The 17,128-nt window shown below is 38.3% G+C and overlaps 1 protein-coding gene across 2 annotated transcripts in view; it reads left to right on the top strand.

The window, feature by feature from the left end:
• The window catches only part of sntg2 (syntrophin, gamma 2), a 78,626-nt gene that overhangs the window by 60,067 nt on the left and 1,431 nt on the right, over nt 1-17,128 (top strand). For both annotated transcript variants that reach the window (XR_014625758.1, XM_084393581.1), the window contains exons 15-16: nt 12,224-12,316; nt 16,076-16,186. Coding sequence is in view for 1 of the 2 variants with exons in the window: in XM_084393581.1 (XP_084249707.1) it covers nt 12,224-12,316; nt 16,076-16,186 (204 nt within the window). In the remaining variant the exon portion in view is untranslated. The remainder of the gene's footprint in view (nt 1-12,223; nt 12,317-16,075; nt 16,187-17,128) is intronic.

Below are 17,128 nucleotides of genomic sequence, written 5' to 3'. Positions count from 1 at the left end.
TCAAAGAAATTCATAAAATGCCAATTTAAAGTGTTTTGTTGCTTTATTCTTATTATTGTAACACAGTAATAAAAATCATCCTGTTCAGGCACAGTATCAAACAGCAGTACTTGTACTATTGAATTTGAAAGAATTATTGTCTCAATAGGATGATTTTCATCAATGCATTACAGTAATACGAACAAAGCAATGCTGTAAACTCTTTTTGCTTTACGATAACATGAATGCATCTTTTAATTTAAAATATATATATCCTGTCAATCAGTGTTATGGTGTTAAAATGTGTCTTCAAGAGACTAAACACAAAGAAAGCGGTAGGCTATATGACAAGTGAAGCATTGATTTCTGCATCTGTCAGCAATGCAATGCATGCGAGATCAGGAGCACGTGTGTGTGTGTGTGTGTGTCTGATTTGTGCGTTCCAAATGTTATTACTGCTTTAATTAAATTCCTCTGAAGACTCTTTTCTGTGAGACCTCTCCTCATTGAGCCGTTAAATTACCTTCACTATACATAAGCCTAGCGCATCTCTGGTGTCGCCATGAACTCCTGCAGGGCAGCTATTATGAAGTATATGCTAACATAAGTTCATGGGATGAAGGGGATTTAAGACTCAGCAGCTCCGGAGACTTGCTGTACTCAAATTTAAGTCATTTTAAATACCACCCGAGGTCAAACTCAGAGCGTCACTTTCCGGCTCTGAAAGCGACTGAGTTTCTGCGGTATCCGAACGACCCTCGAACGAATCTCTAGCACGCAAGTGTGAATTACTACGAGTGTTTATTTATGGCTCATGAGCATTATGCTGGTTTATTTCTCTGCCAGCGGCGTGTTGGTTTCTCTGCAGTGTTTAATCAGCGCTGATTCGCTCAAACTTTGGCTTAGTGGAGCAGATTAGTGGCTCTCTGGATAAACTGCATATCATATTCCATGCAAGACATCAAAATCCTCATCTAACACTACGCTAACGTTTCATTTGAGGCTAATTGAGGGAGTAAAGGCCACATAAAGGCCTAATAGCAAACGCTCAAATGGCCCATCGTGACATGCTGCCAAGTTCTGACAGCCAAATTTACCACATGTCCGTTTGATCTTAATTCCGAGGGCGATTATTTCCAATGGCATTTTCGTGTCCTTGAAAGGCCCAACATGAGTGTGTGATGTATTTCTTTGTGAGCGTCATTGAGTGTCAATTCAGATGAAATTTGCCCCGAGATTACAGCTCGCGATGGGTAATGTGATGAGTTTGACCTTTGGCTGCACAATATTGGAAAAAAACGGACATTGTGATATTTTGTTTTTCTACAATATGCAGTGTATTGAATTGAATTTTAGAATGATTTTGTTGGGGATTGCATCTGGATTGAAATTAAAATGAGTTGAAGGTTGAAAAATGACTTTTTACTCGGAAGACTTTTATTTGAGTGTGAACCGTCCTTTTAGGGCTGAACAATGTGGGAAAAACTTGAAAAATTTTATATATATATATATATAACATTTATAAAATATATATATTATTAAAAATAGTAATTTTGTATTTTTAATTAAAGAAGTTTGTTGTGTGTTTTTGTCATTTATAGTATTTTTATATATATTATATATATATATATATGTCTAGGTAGTTTTTATTAATGTTTATTTAATAAAATGAGAAATGTTGCCTTGGCAAGTGGCTGAAATAAAAGCTTTGCAACAAATATATTTTTTTATTGCTTTAGTTTTAGTTAACTATAATGACCTTGCTTAGAGCTTTTATTTTGGCGGTTTGCTGGTAAATAAATATGTGTTGCAGGTTTCAGATTGAATTGCTGCACGCGTGTAAATGAACACAGTGTTTTGCTTCACTCTGAAACCCTGCAGCGCATTCTGTATATTCGCGCTGTAATTAAATCACAGCCTTCATGATGTGAAAATCGCACAAAGCCATATTGCATCTATTTGGATATACAGCATTGTGCAGCCTTACTTAATAGTTATTTTGGGAGGATTGGTTCTTCTAAATTGTAAACGAGTGTGTGCTAACAGGAAGTTGGCGTTCTTCAACCTAGCAATTTAACATGATAGCAAATGGTTTAACTTGCACTTTCACACATTTAAGTTCTTATATTTATCTAAAATTATTTGAAAAAACATCTGTGGAAATGACAGCATGTCTCTTGCGCACACAAGCCACAGATTTCTGTCTTGCATATCTATTGATATCAACTCTGATGTCATGTGGAAAAATGTCATGACTTTAATCATTGACATTTACAGGTGTGCATTTGAAGATGCTGTTATCCATTGCATTTAACAGTATGAACACTTTCGGTTCATGCATTCCCTGAGAATCGAACCCATGACCTTGACCTTGCATAGACCATGCTTTACAGCTTGAGCCTCAAGAAATCATTTTCACTGGAAATATATTGTGTCTTCTGTATGTCTTAATGCATAAATGTGTGATTTATGACGTTTCTTTCCACCACATAACTAGCTAAATTAAGATAATAGTTTTTAATTTGTTGATTGATTGACCCTGTTTCATTAAGAACTGTGAATACTTTTCATGTTGATTATATTTCGGCAAATTGCACAGAATTGGTCTTATTCATGAAACTATGTGTGATTCATTCATAATTCAATCCTTTTATAAGCATTGAATTGATTTAAAATGTCATTATGAAATAAGATTTTTTATGAATTTGTTCTTTTTTTTTTTTTTTTTTTTGCTAATATAAATATTAGCAACAACATGCTGTGATTTGACTCATTAAGGTCATTTGAAAATGTTTCCACTAAATCCATCAAAACGTTTATGTGATCTCAGGGTTGTAGTAAATGTCTAATTAAGGCTTTTGAAGCAAAACATTTGGTGCATTTTCCCCCGTTTGGAAAGAAGAGGGTCAGAAAGCAGCCCTGAGCCTGAGCTGTATTATTCTGTACCCTTAACCAGACATTTATAAATAATACAAAGGAACGAAGCTGTCAGAAACGATTTCAATCACTGCAATGCTGCGATACAGAAAGGGCAACATGCAAAGCTCCCAAATTCATCAGCGTGGCTTTGCAGAAGACCTTCAGTCTGTAACACGCTGGAAACACTGCACTGGTTGTCTGCCACTGTCCGTCCAGAACGCTCTGGTCCAGCTCAAAGCCCTGAAGCTCTTCCAGAACGCTCTGGTCCAGCTCAAAGCCCCGAAGCTCTTCCAGAACGCTCTGGTCCAGCTCAAAGCCCCGAAGCTCATCCAGAACGCTCTGGTCCAGCTCAAAGCCCCGAAGCTCTTCCAGAACGCTCTGGTCCAGCTCAAAGCCCCGAAGCTCTTCCAGAACGCTCTGGTCCAGCTCAAAGCCCCGAAGCTCATCCAGAACGCTCTGGTCCAGCTCAAAGCCCCGAAGCTCTTCCAGAACGCTCTGGTCCAGCTCAAAGCCCCGAAGCTCATCCAGAACGCTCTGGTCCAGCTCAAAGACCCGAAGCTCTTCCAGAACGCTCTAGACCAGCTCAAAGCCCCGAAGCTCTTCCAGAACGCTCTGGTCCAGCTCAAATCCCCGAAGCTCATCCAGAACGCTCTAGACCAGCTCAAATCCCCGAAGCTCATCCAGAACGCTCTAGACCAGCTCAAAGCCCCGAAGCTCTTCCAGAACGCTAGACCAGCTCAAAGCCCCGAAGCTCTTCCAGAACGCTCTGGTCCAGCTCAAATCCCCGAAGCTCATCCAGAACGCTCTAGACCAGCTCAAAGCCCCAAAGCTCTTCCAGAACGTTCTGGTCCAGCTCAAAGCCCCGAAGCTCTTCCAGAACGCTCTAGACCAGCTCAAAGCCCCGAAGCTCTTCCAGAACGCTCTGGTCCAGCTCAAAGCCCCGAAGCTCTTCCAGAACGCTCTAGACCAGCTCAAAGCCCCAAAGCTCTTCCAGAACGCTCTGGTCCAGCTCAAATCCCCGAAGCTCATCCAGAACGCTCTAGACCAGCTCAAAGCCCCGAAGCTCTTCCAGAACGCTCTAGACCAGCTCAAAGCCCCGAAGCTCATCCAGAACGCTCTAGACCAGCTCAAAGCCCCAAAGCTCTTCCAGAACGCTCTGGTCCAGCTCAAAGCCCCGAAGCTCTTCCAGAACGCTCTAGACCAGCTCAAAGCCCCGAAGCTCTTCCAGAACGCTCTGGTCCAGCTCAAAGCCCCGAAGCTCATCCAGAACGCTCTAGACCAGCTCAAAGCCCCAAAGCTCTTCCAGAACGCTCTGGTCCAGCTCAAAGCCCCGAAGCTCTTCCAGAACGCTCTAGACCAGCTCAAAGCCCCGAAGCTCTTCCAGAACGCTCTGGTCCAGCTCAAAGCCCCGAAGCTCTTCCAGAACGCTCTGGTCCAGCTCAAAGCCCCGAAGCTCTTCCAGAACGCTCTGGTCCAGCTCAAAGCCCCAAAGCTCTTCCAGAGCGCGCAGGACGCACTGTTGCACAACAGCGTCACAGTTTTATGAGGCAGCGTGAAAGATTTTATAATCATTTTATATGGCGCATTCATGGCGAAGTCAGCGGGAGATCAGGATCACGACTTCTTTGGGTTTAGTAAGTTGTGATCTTGTTTAAATGAATGGACAGTTGCTCCTACGGCAAAATCTTAACCGAATCCACTGAAAATATCCATTTGGATATATGGTTATGCTTTCAGAGCATATTAAAGGAGATTTTCCGACTTTCTGGTAATTCACACCGTCAAAACTGTTGTAGCCAGGATGATAATCAATTAACAGCACTAATATGTGCATAAATATACATAATATATACAGTATATATATGTGACCCTGGATCACAAAACCAGTCACGAGTCACACGGGTATATTTGTGGCAATAGCCAACAATACATTGTATGGGTCAAAATTATCGATTTTTCTTTTATGACAAAAATTATTAGGATATTAAGTAGACATCATGTCCCATGAAGATATTTTGTATATTTCCTACTGTAAATATATAACACATTTATTTTTGTGAGTGAATGCAGCACAATCGAGAACATAAATGGACAACTTTAAAGGATAATTTCTCAATGTTTCGATTTTTTTGCACCCTCAGATTCCAGATTTTCATAGTTTTCATACAAAAGTTTTCATTATTAACTACGACTTTTGCCTCAAACTTCTAATTTACTGCATATTAATAGTTAGTAAGGTAGTTGTTGTTGTTGTTGTTGTTGTAGTAGTTGCTAAGTTTAGGATTAACAAATGTCGAATATGCTAATGCAGAATAAGGCATTACTATGTGCTTTATAAGTACTAATAAAAAGCCAATATTCTAGTAATATGCATGCATAGTTAATCCTGAGAATTGCTCGCAAAAAATATTTTATATTACACTATAAAATGCTGAGTTATTTGGTAACACTTTATTTTGATGGTGCATTTTGAACATTGTGTTGACTATAAGTAACTTTGCAACTACATGTCAACTAACTCTCATTAGAGCATTAATAGACTGACAGCTTAATATCTGCAAACTCTTTATTTATGATGGTCCTCCAACAGACATTCTACTGACTATAAGAAACTTTAAATATAAGTGAAACTGGTTATTTCAACCCAATTTTGGGTTAAATATGAACAAACCCAATCGAATGGACAAAATTTAACCCAATGGTTGGGTTATTCATATTTTACCCAAATTTGGGTTGACTCCCCCCCCCGCATTTTTTAGTGTGCCTAAAGAGAACGTTTGTGCAGTGTATGTTGAGATCCCTGACACTAGTGTTTCTTTTCTGTGAAAGTGACTTTAATCATTCATGAACAATAGTTGCAGACCCAGCGGTTTGTTTTCATCACTCTGCTCATGTCATTGCCCTTCATCAGTTAGGCCTTGATTGTCCAGTTCTCATTTAGGATGATGTGATTCCCGGCACTGAGAGACGGATGGGTGTTTTAAAGAGATGCATTAACGCTCCATGAGCTTTGGTGCACATCAGCCTTCAAAGCCACTTGAGAAAGCTATAAGTTCATTATGCATTTGTGAGCATGATTGCAGATTATCCGGACGTGCTTTTCTGGGATGAGATGGGCTGAATGCTGGACCTCTAGTGTGTCAAGCACTTTTTCACATCATGAATGAACAAATATCTGCTGATATGAGACGCTGTCCTTCGGGATTCCACTATGGGTGACGGAGAATGCGCATTGTGTTGTTAAAGGAGAACTCCGGTCAATTTTAACATTGAGCTCATTTTTTTGTACATTTGGAGTGCTGTCAATACAGAGAACAACGACAAAAATTGGTGTTGCCTACGCCGTGTTATCCTCTTTTTAAAATTTGCACCCTGTTGACTTCAATGGGGCAATGTTTAAACCTTCTTTTAGCCTCTTAATATCCTTGATGTGTCATTACAAGTGCACAGGTCATGTGAGTGATTCCTTCAGAGTGAACACGAGTGAATCTGACTGCAGTAGATGTGAAAGATAAGAATAAAAATGTTGTAGTCGATTGCCGAGTTCACGCCCATAGGTTTAGTTACCTATGATCACGCGCGTGAACTCGACAATCGACTACTGTGGACTTCGACCGAAAACAGGATGTAAATACAGCTATTTGCGCTGGCTTAAATAACATAATTTTTATTCTTATCTTTCACATCTACTGCAGTCAGATTCACTCGTGTTCACTCTGAAGGAATCACTCACATTGGCTGTGCACTTGTAATGACACATCAAGGATGTTAAGAGCCTAAAAGCAGGTTTAAAACTTGCCCCATTGAAGTCAACAGGGTGCAAATTTTAAAAAGAGGATAACACGGTGTAGGCAACACCGATTTTTGACGTTGTTCTCTGTATTGACAGCACTCCAAATGTACAAAAAAATTAGCTCAATGTTAAAATTGACCGGAGTTCTCCTTTAAGTACAGTCTGTAATGCATGCATTGTTGCATTTGTCCAAAACACAGCAGAATGCACTTATAGAATGTTTGCATTTTCATGATGCAGTGTAACCAAAAACAGAAGCGCTTAAAAACCGATGCGCCTTTGTTGGTCCAGATGTTGTAGACATGCATCTGGTGCAATTCGTTAAGATCAACAAACACAACAAAGGCTTAACATGTTTTCATTTACAAGCAGAAGTGGCTTTTTTTGAGTAGTTTTAAGAAAGGTTTTGTGTGAAGAACAGTGTTGTTCTGGTGCAGTGCAGCATGTTCTCCTGTGATCTTGCATTGAAGTTCAATGGCTCCTCATTGTTTTAGACCAGAAACATATTTAACGCAGTTCCACATGCACAAATGGCCAATGCATTACAAGCATGTAATCCTGTTGTACAGTAAAATGAAAACAGAAAATGTAAAATTAATAAAAAACTATAATAGTATATCATGATACTAAATAACTGGTTGTTAGCTACATAAGCTGTATAACATGTATACAGCTTATGTAGCTACCCAAATAACAACCAGTTATTTAGTATCATGATATACTATTATAGTTTTTTATTAATTTTACATTTTCTGTTTTCATTTAAAGAAAACTGTTTTCATTTCTGACTTTAAAGGGGATACATTTTAATCCCTTTTTTATTGCCAATCAGCTTGCAACAAAACGTAAAAAATTAGACCTTCCCCGACTTCCCATGTAAGCCTGTAGACTTATTTTTATGTGAAGAAATCAAAAGGATGTGACGTTTTAGGACCCATGAAATGTACATATTATACAATGTTCAGGATAATGGCGAAAGTTATTCTGTACTGCAATGTCAATGTGTCGGGCAAAGAAAAGGGATTCATTCTAAAACTCTAGTCTCATACAGTCAGATCTATATAGTCTATAGTCTCAAATACACTTTATAATCAAACTGTCGACATGATGCCGGTGAATCTCAGAGCTGGTTCCAACATCCACACATCTCTATGATCGGATGCTTTCTGGACTGCTGTTTTCTCATCGCTGTCATTAGTTGTTTTATATAGTTGCACATATTTACATATTCATCTAGCCGTCGCTCTCAGCAGTGTGGACGGCGTCTGGATGTTCGTTAAATCACTGCAAATTTATTTCAAACTTCTTCTTACTTCTAAACAAAGAACGAAAAATAATTTTTCGCCGTGAGTTTATCGGGGCTTTGAATCACGTTCAGGGCCTATTTTAACGATCTGAAACGCAAGTATCAAACTCGAAATGCAAGTAACTTTGTGGGCGGATCTCTGGATCTCCTCGGGATAAATGACTCTTGCGCCCGACGCAAATCTAAAATGTGTTGGTCTGAAGTAGCTTCATTACTCATAGGTGTGGTTTGGGCGTAATGTGAAATAAACCAATCAGAGCGACATCTCACATTCCCTTTAAGAGCAGGCGTGCTTGTTCCATGGCGGGTTGCTATTATAACGGCGGATTTGCCAGACGCACGCCAGGAGCGGTTCACAGCCGAGGAGACCGACGTTCTCGTCAGGGCCGTAAAACACAGAGAAGTGACATTGGGGATGGAGAAACACACCCAAATTAGCTTCGGTTAAACTGGCGTATGATAATTTGGGTAAATGTGTAAGCTAGATTTATGCCTATTTTTTCACATCTTCATGGACATCACGATGATTTCCCTCGTGTGGAATATTTTTCCTTGTATTTATGTATGGTTTGCAAAAATGGCAACTGCTGCGTCTGTGTAGATGAGAGAAGCAAAGTGTATGAGCGTTGTGCACACGCTACATTATGGCCAAGCATGCGCCCTTAAAATAGCATCTGAATAACGTGCCACTGACTTTAGACGAGGTTTCTCCTGGTCAGAGGAGGAATTGTTTTCTGAAACTGCAAAATAGCACCAGGGAACGTTTGCGCCGGAACACGCCTCCTCTTTTTGCTGAACCGCCCCCGGGAGCGCAAGTTCATTCCCTAATTTACCGACGTGCATCTGTGGAGGGAAAAGTCCGCTGTGCGTCGGGTGCAAAATGGGAATGATACATGCGAATTGCAAAAAGTCAATTGCGCTGGGTGCAAGATAGGGCCCTCAGTCTCTTGTACGTTACATGAGCACGAGCAATAAGTGCTGCTGCAGTTCACTGAACGGCCACCGGTGGCGCTAGTAACAAGGGCTTCTGAATTATACATAATAGACCCTTTAATTACGTTGCTCTGCAAGATTATCTTCAAACTGCATGTTAGTAGTTCACCTGAAATAGAAAACTGATTGTAGAAGACAGTTTATGCTAATATATGTTGAAGTACAACTTACAGCAATGTTCTTGTGTGCATTTCAAAAAGCAGCGATGCATTGACTTGAGCTTGCATAAATAGAAGTGTTTGGGTTTACATATCTTCACAGAGTATGCTTAGATTTCCATGAGATGCAGCTTAACTTATACATGAATCACCCAAATATTAATGTGTTATTTAATGTCTGTCCAGATGTTTTTGGAGATGCATCTGTTGCAGTTCATTAGATCAACAAACACAACAGCACATGTCTGTCTGGCAGGAGAAGTTTGCTGCATTTGTATCGTGCTGTTGTGTCTCTTCGCTCGACTTGACAAGGAAATCCTCGACAAACCTCACTGTGTGTTTTTCAGATCCCTCTAGAGAAGCTCTCCAATTAGCGGCGTGTATTCTGTGCTTTACATGTGACAGCAGCCGCTTACGTGAGGCGACAGTAAGCACTGTTAATCCGCTTCGCTAGCGTTTGCTTTCTCTGGCAGCTGAATTTCATACGCCTCTTAAAACGCGACCGCACATCTGTGCCGTGAGTAAACGGCCTCTCAGTTCCAGCAGATGTGTCCCGTGATGAATCAAGAGTTTGAGGGTAACAGGGAGTTTGGACGTCTTTCAATTTGGAAAGTTTAAAAGGGTGGTATAATGTGCTTTTCACAAGATGTCAAATAAGTCTCTGATGTCCCCAGAGTGTGTGTGTGAAGTTTTAGCTCAAAATACCCCACAGATATTTTTATATAGCATGTTCAAATTGTCACTTTTTGAGGGAGAGCAAAAACGCACCGTTTCTGTGTCTGTCCCTTTAAATGCAAATGAACTGCTGCTCCCGGCACAGGGGGCGGAGCTTCAACAGCTTGTGTCCTTTTACCTCACACAGATATCCACTGAAAATTTCAAAAACGTTTAGCATTTTATGTTCAAACCGGAGTCAGACAATGATGGAGAGACTCAAGAAGAAGTGACAACATGTAGAAGCAACAGGACGTTTCTGAATGGTTAGTTGATGAATTTATGTAGCTTATGTGTAGTTATCTTCTAGTCATTGATTAGCATATTCTGTCATGATAATCTATAAATCGTGTTCAGGGGGCGGGGTTTATGTAAATTTTAGGGTTTGTGATGTCACTAACCCGGGAGGAATGTGGTGTAGTCTCTACCAGCCGTTTGTTGTAGTCCTTAAAAAGCGAATTCTTTAAAAGCAAATATCTCCCTTTGCTCTGAACTTTGAGCGTCGTAACTTTGCAGATGTTGTTTATGCTCAACATTAAACACTAACTAAAGTTAGAAAAGTGAAATCATAATCAACCACCCCTTTAAGAAGTGCATCTTGTGGTTATCAGGTTCATATTCAGAGGTCGGTGTGTTGGGCTCAATTAGATCGCATAATTCTGTGAGCTGTAGGGTAGAGTTTAATGCACAAAAAATAATAAGGACCCGAGAGAAATCTCGGCACGATAATTCCCATACTCCTTCCATATTAGTCAGAGCTGTGTTGACGAACTTTAATGGCTTCTTCTCTGGCTCGACAGATTGCTTGATGATGTTAGAGAATCAAAATGTCACTGCCGGGCGTCCAGGAAAACTTGCTCTCCTCCTCCTGCCTAATTGATTTCAAGAGCCACTCACTGTAATACCATGAATATTACTGTTACATTTCATGCATATTTAGCTACAAATGTTTCTTTATTTGAGGATTTGATTTGAAAATGCAGATCAGGCGGAACAGACGGCTGCGGTTCTGTCACTCGGCTGGGATTTTAAATGCCTTTGCATTTTAATTTGGGATGTGGATCATTTATTAATCGGTTTTTGTTCATTAAATAATGCTTATCAATCAGTTTTAGGACAGATGTGTTCTGTAATCATAATCAGTTATGTGAAGTATTGTACTTATTACTGCTTGATGTAATTTCATTTGGAATAAACATTATGTCTTAAATATTCTTTGATCCACTTTATAGTTTTATTTAGTATTTGTGATGTGTTTTGAGTTTTAACATTTAACATAACATTAACATTTACTCAATTGAGTGATCATTAATTTTACATTTACATTTATGTATTTGATAGACGCTTTTTCCAAAGTGACTTCTGAATTCTGGGGATTTGTATTATAATTTTTTGCTTACATTTTTAATAATTGAAATATTTTATTTATATAAATTTTACTATAATTTCTCTCTCTCCCTCTCTCTCTCTCTCTCTCTCTCTCTCTCTCTATATATATATATATGTAGAGTTCAGATGCAAAAGCCTCTAAGTGCCATCTGAAATTTTCTTCAAGAATTTTTATCAAGCTTGTATATTTAAGTTCAGTATTATTTTTTTATTACAATAATTTTTATTCATTTAAATATTTAAGTATTTTATTAATATACAATTTTAAATAATTGATATAAAGTTTATTTTTAATTAATTAAATTGTATATATATATATAAATTTTTTTTTTTTTTTTTATGCCCCATGTTTAAAGCCGTTGAATTCTTTCCAGCTGCTGAAATGTTCAACCCAATGATCTTCAGGCGCTGTGCTTCAGCTCGGACCTCTATAATGTGATTTTGAGGGTCATTGTGTTGGGAATACTGATGCGATGCATCTCTATAATCACATTGACTAGAAACACAAACTTCCAGGAATCTAATTATAGTAAACAAATCTCTGAGACTCTCCGGTTCTCCGACACATTTACACGAGCCCTTCAGATCTTCGCTTCCTCTCGGTCAGTCCATTAACTAACAGATTCGGACTCAGTGGAGTTCAGGTGCATGCGTAAATCCTCTTACTCTCACCATAGCACAGCACTGCAGAATTACTGGGCTGGGTATTGACTTTTTCCCTTTAGAAAATTGATTATTAGACAAGTTCTTCTATCTTAGTTTCTTCTTTGTATTAAAAGCGCAGTGTTGGGCAGCCGTTTCCATGGAAACTGAGCCGTACCTGTGCTATTCCCGGGAATATATAAAGCATGTGAGATCAGGACCGTTGAGAATGTTTTTTTTTTTTAGAGAAGCGATTTAAATATGAATGTTGTGTGTGTTGTTTTACAGTGTTTGAGCTTTTGTGTAAGTATTCCTCTTGTTCCTCTGCAGTGGAAGAGCTACATGTGCAGCAGTCAAGGGAAGATCCTGAGCTTCACAGTCGACTTCGAGTCGGGCTTCTCCTGCTCCGAGAACATCTCAAAGGTGAGGAAATCAAAGCTTGCTTATTGTGTTTCTGAGCTGAATCCTGACAGGAGAGAACTCAGAATAAACTGCTTTTATCTTGCGCTCAGTGTTTCAGGTAATTACTGTTCTGCTCCTTCCTATAAGCTGCTTTACTCTTATTAGCAAAACACACTCGGGTCATTCCTGGCACTTAATAAGGAATCTTCCCATTTTATATATTTTTAAATTATTTTTTTTTAGTTATTTATTGAATTTTGTTTTTTTTATCTATATCAATATGTTTAAAAAACATTTTTTTTTATTTATTTATATATGTATTTTATGTATATATATATATGTATGTATGTATGTGTGTGTGTGTTTATTTGTATTTTATTTGTTTTTTTTTCTATCCAAAATGTTTCAAACAAAACTTGTTTTCTTGTAAATATTCTTTTAATCGGTGATCAATTAATAGGTTTTTCCAGTGTCTTAAAAAATCATCCTTTTAGTCTGTAAAATCCCTTTAAATAGCAAAAGCCAGTTCCACAATGACATCATCATCATCCATGAAGTGACATCATTTTGGGGGGGGGGGGGGGGGGGATCAGCAGCAGCACCGTCTCAATGGATATGATGAATTCTGGGACGTTTGTGTAACTCTCAAAACATTCATCCTGTTTTTGATTGTGTTATTATAGTTAACTCAAATTTAAACTAAACCTAAAAACCATTAAAAACTTTATTTCAACTTTTATTAATGGAAATTATTTAAAACTAAACTAGTTTAGACATTTCTCATTGTAATTCAGTTTAATTTAATGTACCAAAATAAACTATATAAACATATTTTTGAAAATATATAAAGGTTAAAAACTGATTCAAAATATTAATAAAAAAATATTTTTTTACCATGACCTCGAGCCAAACACCCCCCAGAAGCCTTTTTTCCCTTGGTCGAACATTATTAAAGTTAGAGCTTATTTAGAGATATCAGCCGGATGGCTTAGTGCAGGCGCTAATGGATCCAAGGCTGTATCTCGTAAATTACCCCACTAATAATGCCCAGAATGATACCAAACTTCTACAGTAGTACAAATAGGTTCTGAACTCATAAAACGAGGCATTGGAAAGTTTGTAAGTACATCAGGAGTAAGTACATCCTTATGCATCGCTTTCTGCCAGGACTTTTACGTGCTTTTCCCAAACCACTGAAGTGACGTTGACGTCCGGGTTAGCGGTAGCATGAGCCGTCAGGCAAGTGTTATTTAAATAAACTCCTGATGTACTTACAAACTTTCCAATGCCTCGTTTTATGAGTACAGAACCTATTTGTACTACTGTAGAAGTTTGGTATCATTCTGGGCATTATTAGTGGGGTAATTTACGAGATACAGCCTTGGATCCATTAGCGCCTGCACTAAGACATCCGGCTGATATCTCTAAATAAGCTCTAACTTTAATAATGTTCAACCAAGGGAAAAAAGGCTTCTGGGGGGTGTTTGGCTCGAGGTCATGGTGCAAAGGAAAGCGTACGGTCTATGGGGGCATCCATTGGCTAGCAAGCCATCACCTGGTGTTAGCATGCCATTGACTCCCATTCATTTTGGTGTCACTTTGACAGCGAATAACTTTACATTTGAGGCATTTAAAGACACTATTTGTCCATTGTTTATTTCTAAAGAAACACGACAAAAAGGCTCAATTACCTTGTATCTTACGTTATGGAAGCCGTTTTTGTAAAAATAGGCTAACGATTGCGTCATAACCACACAACTCTCTGTCGCACAGTAGAGAGAGATTACCGTATAGACAGGCGGAGAAGCTCGCGGGCAATCGGAGGGACGTGGAGGCAAAATGACAAAATAATTAATCAGAATACTTTGCAAAAGTTGCTCCTAGCTCATGGACAGCTCCTACTCACACTCTCCGTCTCTGCAAGATTCGGAAGGGAATGATTCAGATTTCTCTCGGCACAGCTACTAGAAGACTTACAGCTGTCAGACAGGTTGCTCACGTCACGTCTGCGTCGTCAAGCTCAGTTTGAGTCTGCGCAGTACGCTCAGCCATCAGGAAGAGAGTGCTTGACTTCACTGGTCTCCGTCGAAGTCTGTGTCCATTTCTTTTACTGTCTATGATTCTAATATAACACTGCTTTTGATCAGATCCGTATTTCATAATATGGTAAAAAAAAAAAAAAATCCTCATGTAATACCCGTATATAGAACTAGTTTCCTAAATTATGACTCAGTGCTATTGATTTTTGTAATGAAGAGTCCAGAAGGTTGTGGTTAATGAGTTGTGATTGACGCAGAACCGCTGTGTGAATAGAGAGGAACACGGGCTGATTTCAAGGCTGACAGGCCAATTAAATTGTGCCGTCTAAATCTGGCATGTATTGTTCTGGGCTGGAATAGCAGTGTGTGATTTGCACAGCAGTCAGAAGTGTGTTAAACGTGCTCGTCTTCACAGCGCCTGATGACGTGTGTGTGTGTTTAACCCAAACCAGTCCCACTAATGAAAGTGTTCTCAGTGTTCAACTCAAGGCCTCGTGTCAGGCATCAAACTTTGCTTCTTCTGAAACATTAGAGTTTATTATATTCAGGTATTATTTGTTCCATTCAGTCACGAGTCCATATAAGAGCTTTCTTTATAACACAGATCTTCACTGCGCATTATTCAGATTTTTTCCCCATTGGTTTGCATGGTGTCTTAACATGAAGGTTTTTTCTGAATGTTAAATTAGCAGTATCAGAACAGCAGATGGTTTTAGTGTCTCACACACACGCACACACGCACACACACACGCACACACACACACACACACACACACACAAAAGTCATTATTGCAGCTTTGTTGTTGTACCAAGGATGAAGAAAGAACAGAGAGACTGGACTTTATTTAAGAGAAATCTTCATGTGTGGACTAATATCAGCTAAAGAATGAACATTCGTCCTTCAGCGTGAATAAATCATCATTCAGTGTTGCATTTTCATACAGACAGTGTGAACAGTCCTTTTTTCAATTCATGACTTTAATTAAATCTGATATTTTTTGTGTTTAAAAGGCTTGGATGGGGTAAACTAAAGGTTCAAAAAGTTTTTTTTTTTTTTTTTCAAATGTTTTTGTCTCTTTTATGCTCAGCAAGGCTGCATTTATTTGATTAAAAATACAGTAAAACAGTAATACTGTGAAATACCATTTAAAACAGCTGTTCTCTCCGTCTATTTAATATATAGTAAAGTGTAATTTATTCCTGTGATCAAAGCTGAATGTTCAGCATCATTACTCCAGTCTTCAGTGTCACATGATCCTTCAGAAATCATTCTGATATGATGATTTGATGCTCAAGAAACATTTATGATTATTATTGCATGTAATTTTTTACATGCAATTGAATGCATTTTTTACCAAGCATTTTTTTTCAATGTTGAAAACAGTCGTTCTGATTCATATTTGTGTGGAAAACCGTCGTACATTTATTTCAGGATTCTTTGATGAATAGAAAGTTCTAAAAGAATCTTTTGTAACATTATAAATGTCTTTATTGTCACTTTTGATCAGTATGTATATTTGACATGTTTATAAATCTATCTTAATCCTGCATATTCCGACTGATTCGTCTGCGTTCGGTTAGTCATATTGATTGTGTGCACATTGATGCACTATAGATGAACACAGATGTGAATGAGGTTTGATGTGACGTCTATCACTGAATCATTTTCAGTCGTTTCATTCTGCACAGCTTTTGCATGTCTGGCTGCTCTGCTTGATATTTTTCATCTGCGTTTCCACAGAAAACCATCTGGAAATACAAATTCTCCCAGCTGAAGGGTTCGTCGGATGACGGCAAGACACGAGTGAAGCTTTTGTTCCAGAATTCAGAGAATAAACAGATCGAAATGAAGGTCAGAATGTGTTTACATGTGAATATTAGCACGAAATGTCAACAACGAACATTAATGCTGCATTATAATATAATGTTAATAATATTTATCAGGTTTATATATACTGTTTTGAAATCTTTTGTTTTGAAGTTGTTCATAATAGGAAGGATTAGGGTTGATAACTTTTTTTTTTTTTCAATGGGACAGTTTATTGAAACTTCAGACATGTTTTTTGTTGAATATCATATTTGATTCATCAGGTTTTTATGGCTCATATAGTATGATACAGTGAGAATATTGAGGGAAAAGCAGCTCAATTTTATTCAGAGACTCAAACTGAGCAAAAATCTAAACTTGATTTTGATTTTGAGATGCTGATATTTATATGGACAAAAAGTGAGATAAAATTCTGATGATTGAAATATAAATCAGTGAGATCTTTATAAGAGTATAACAGACTACTGACATAAAATGCATATAAATATCAGTCATCACTCTATATCTGTCAATATGTCTTAGTAAGATGATATTTAAATGCTTAGTTTTATGATCAAATCTCTGTACTTATAAAATGATGATTGAGAGATGAACAGATAAACCTTCCTCAAAAGCCTGATGATCATATTTGAGACTCACATTTGAACATGATTTTACTAAAAAATGATGCATGGATAATTAAGTAAACTTCAAACTTCAGTCCAGAAAGTGTTGATCTTGAAATATCAGTTACAATATTAAAGTTATTCTCACATTTACTTGATAAAAATCAGTGCAGATTTCACAGGAAAAAGACGAGCTGAAGGTGGACGTTTGTACAGTTACACTAAAAGACTTTTATGTGCTTTTGTCTTTAATAAACCGTGACAGTTGTTGACTTGAAAGAGAAAGCTGCACTCTGATGTCAAAGCTGACATGGGAAAATGCGTCGAAGCGTTTGCATGGACTAAGTTTGAGGCCTGATAG

This window comes from Rutilus rutilus, assembly GCF_951802725.1.
Source record: "Rutilus rutilus genome assembly, chromosome: 21".
Classification (NCBI taxonomy): domain Eukaryota; kingdom Metazoa; phylum Chordata; class Actinopteri; order Cypriniformes; family Leuciscidae; genus Rutilus; species Rutilus rutilus.
This window is presented reverse-complemented; position numbering and strand designations above follow the sequence as displayed.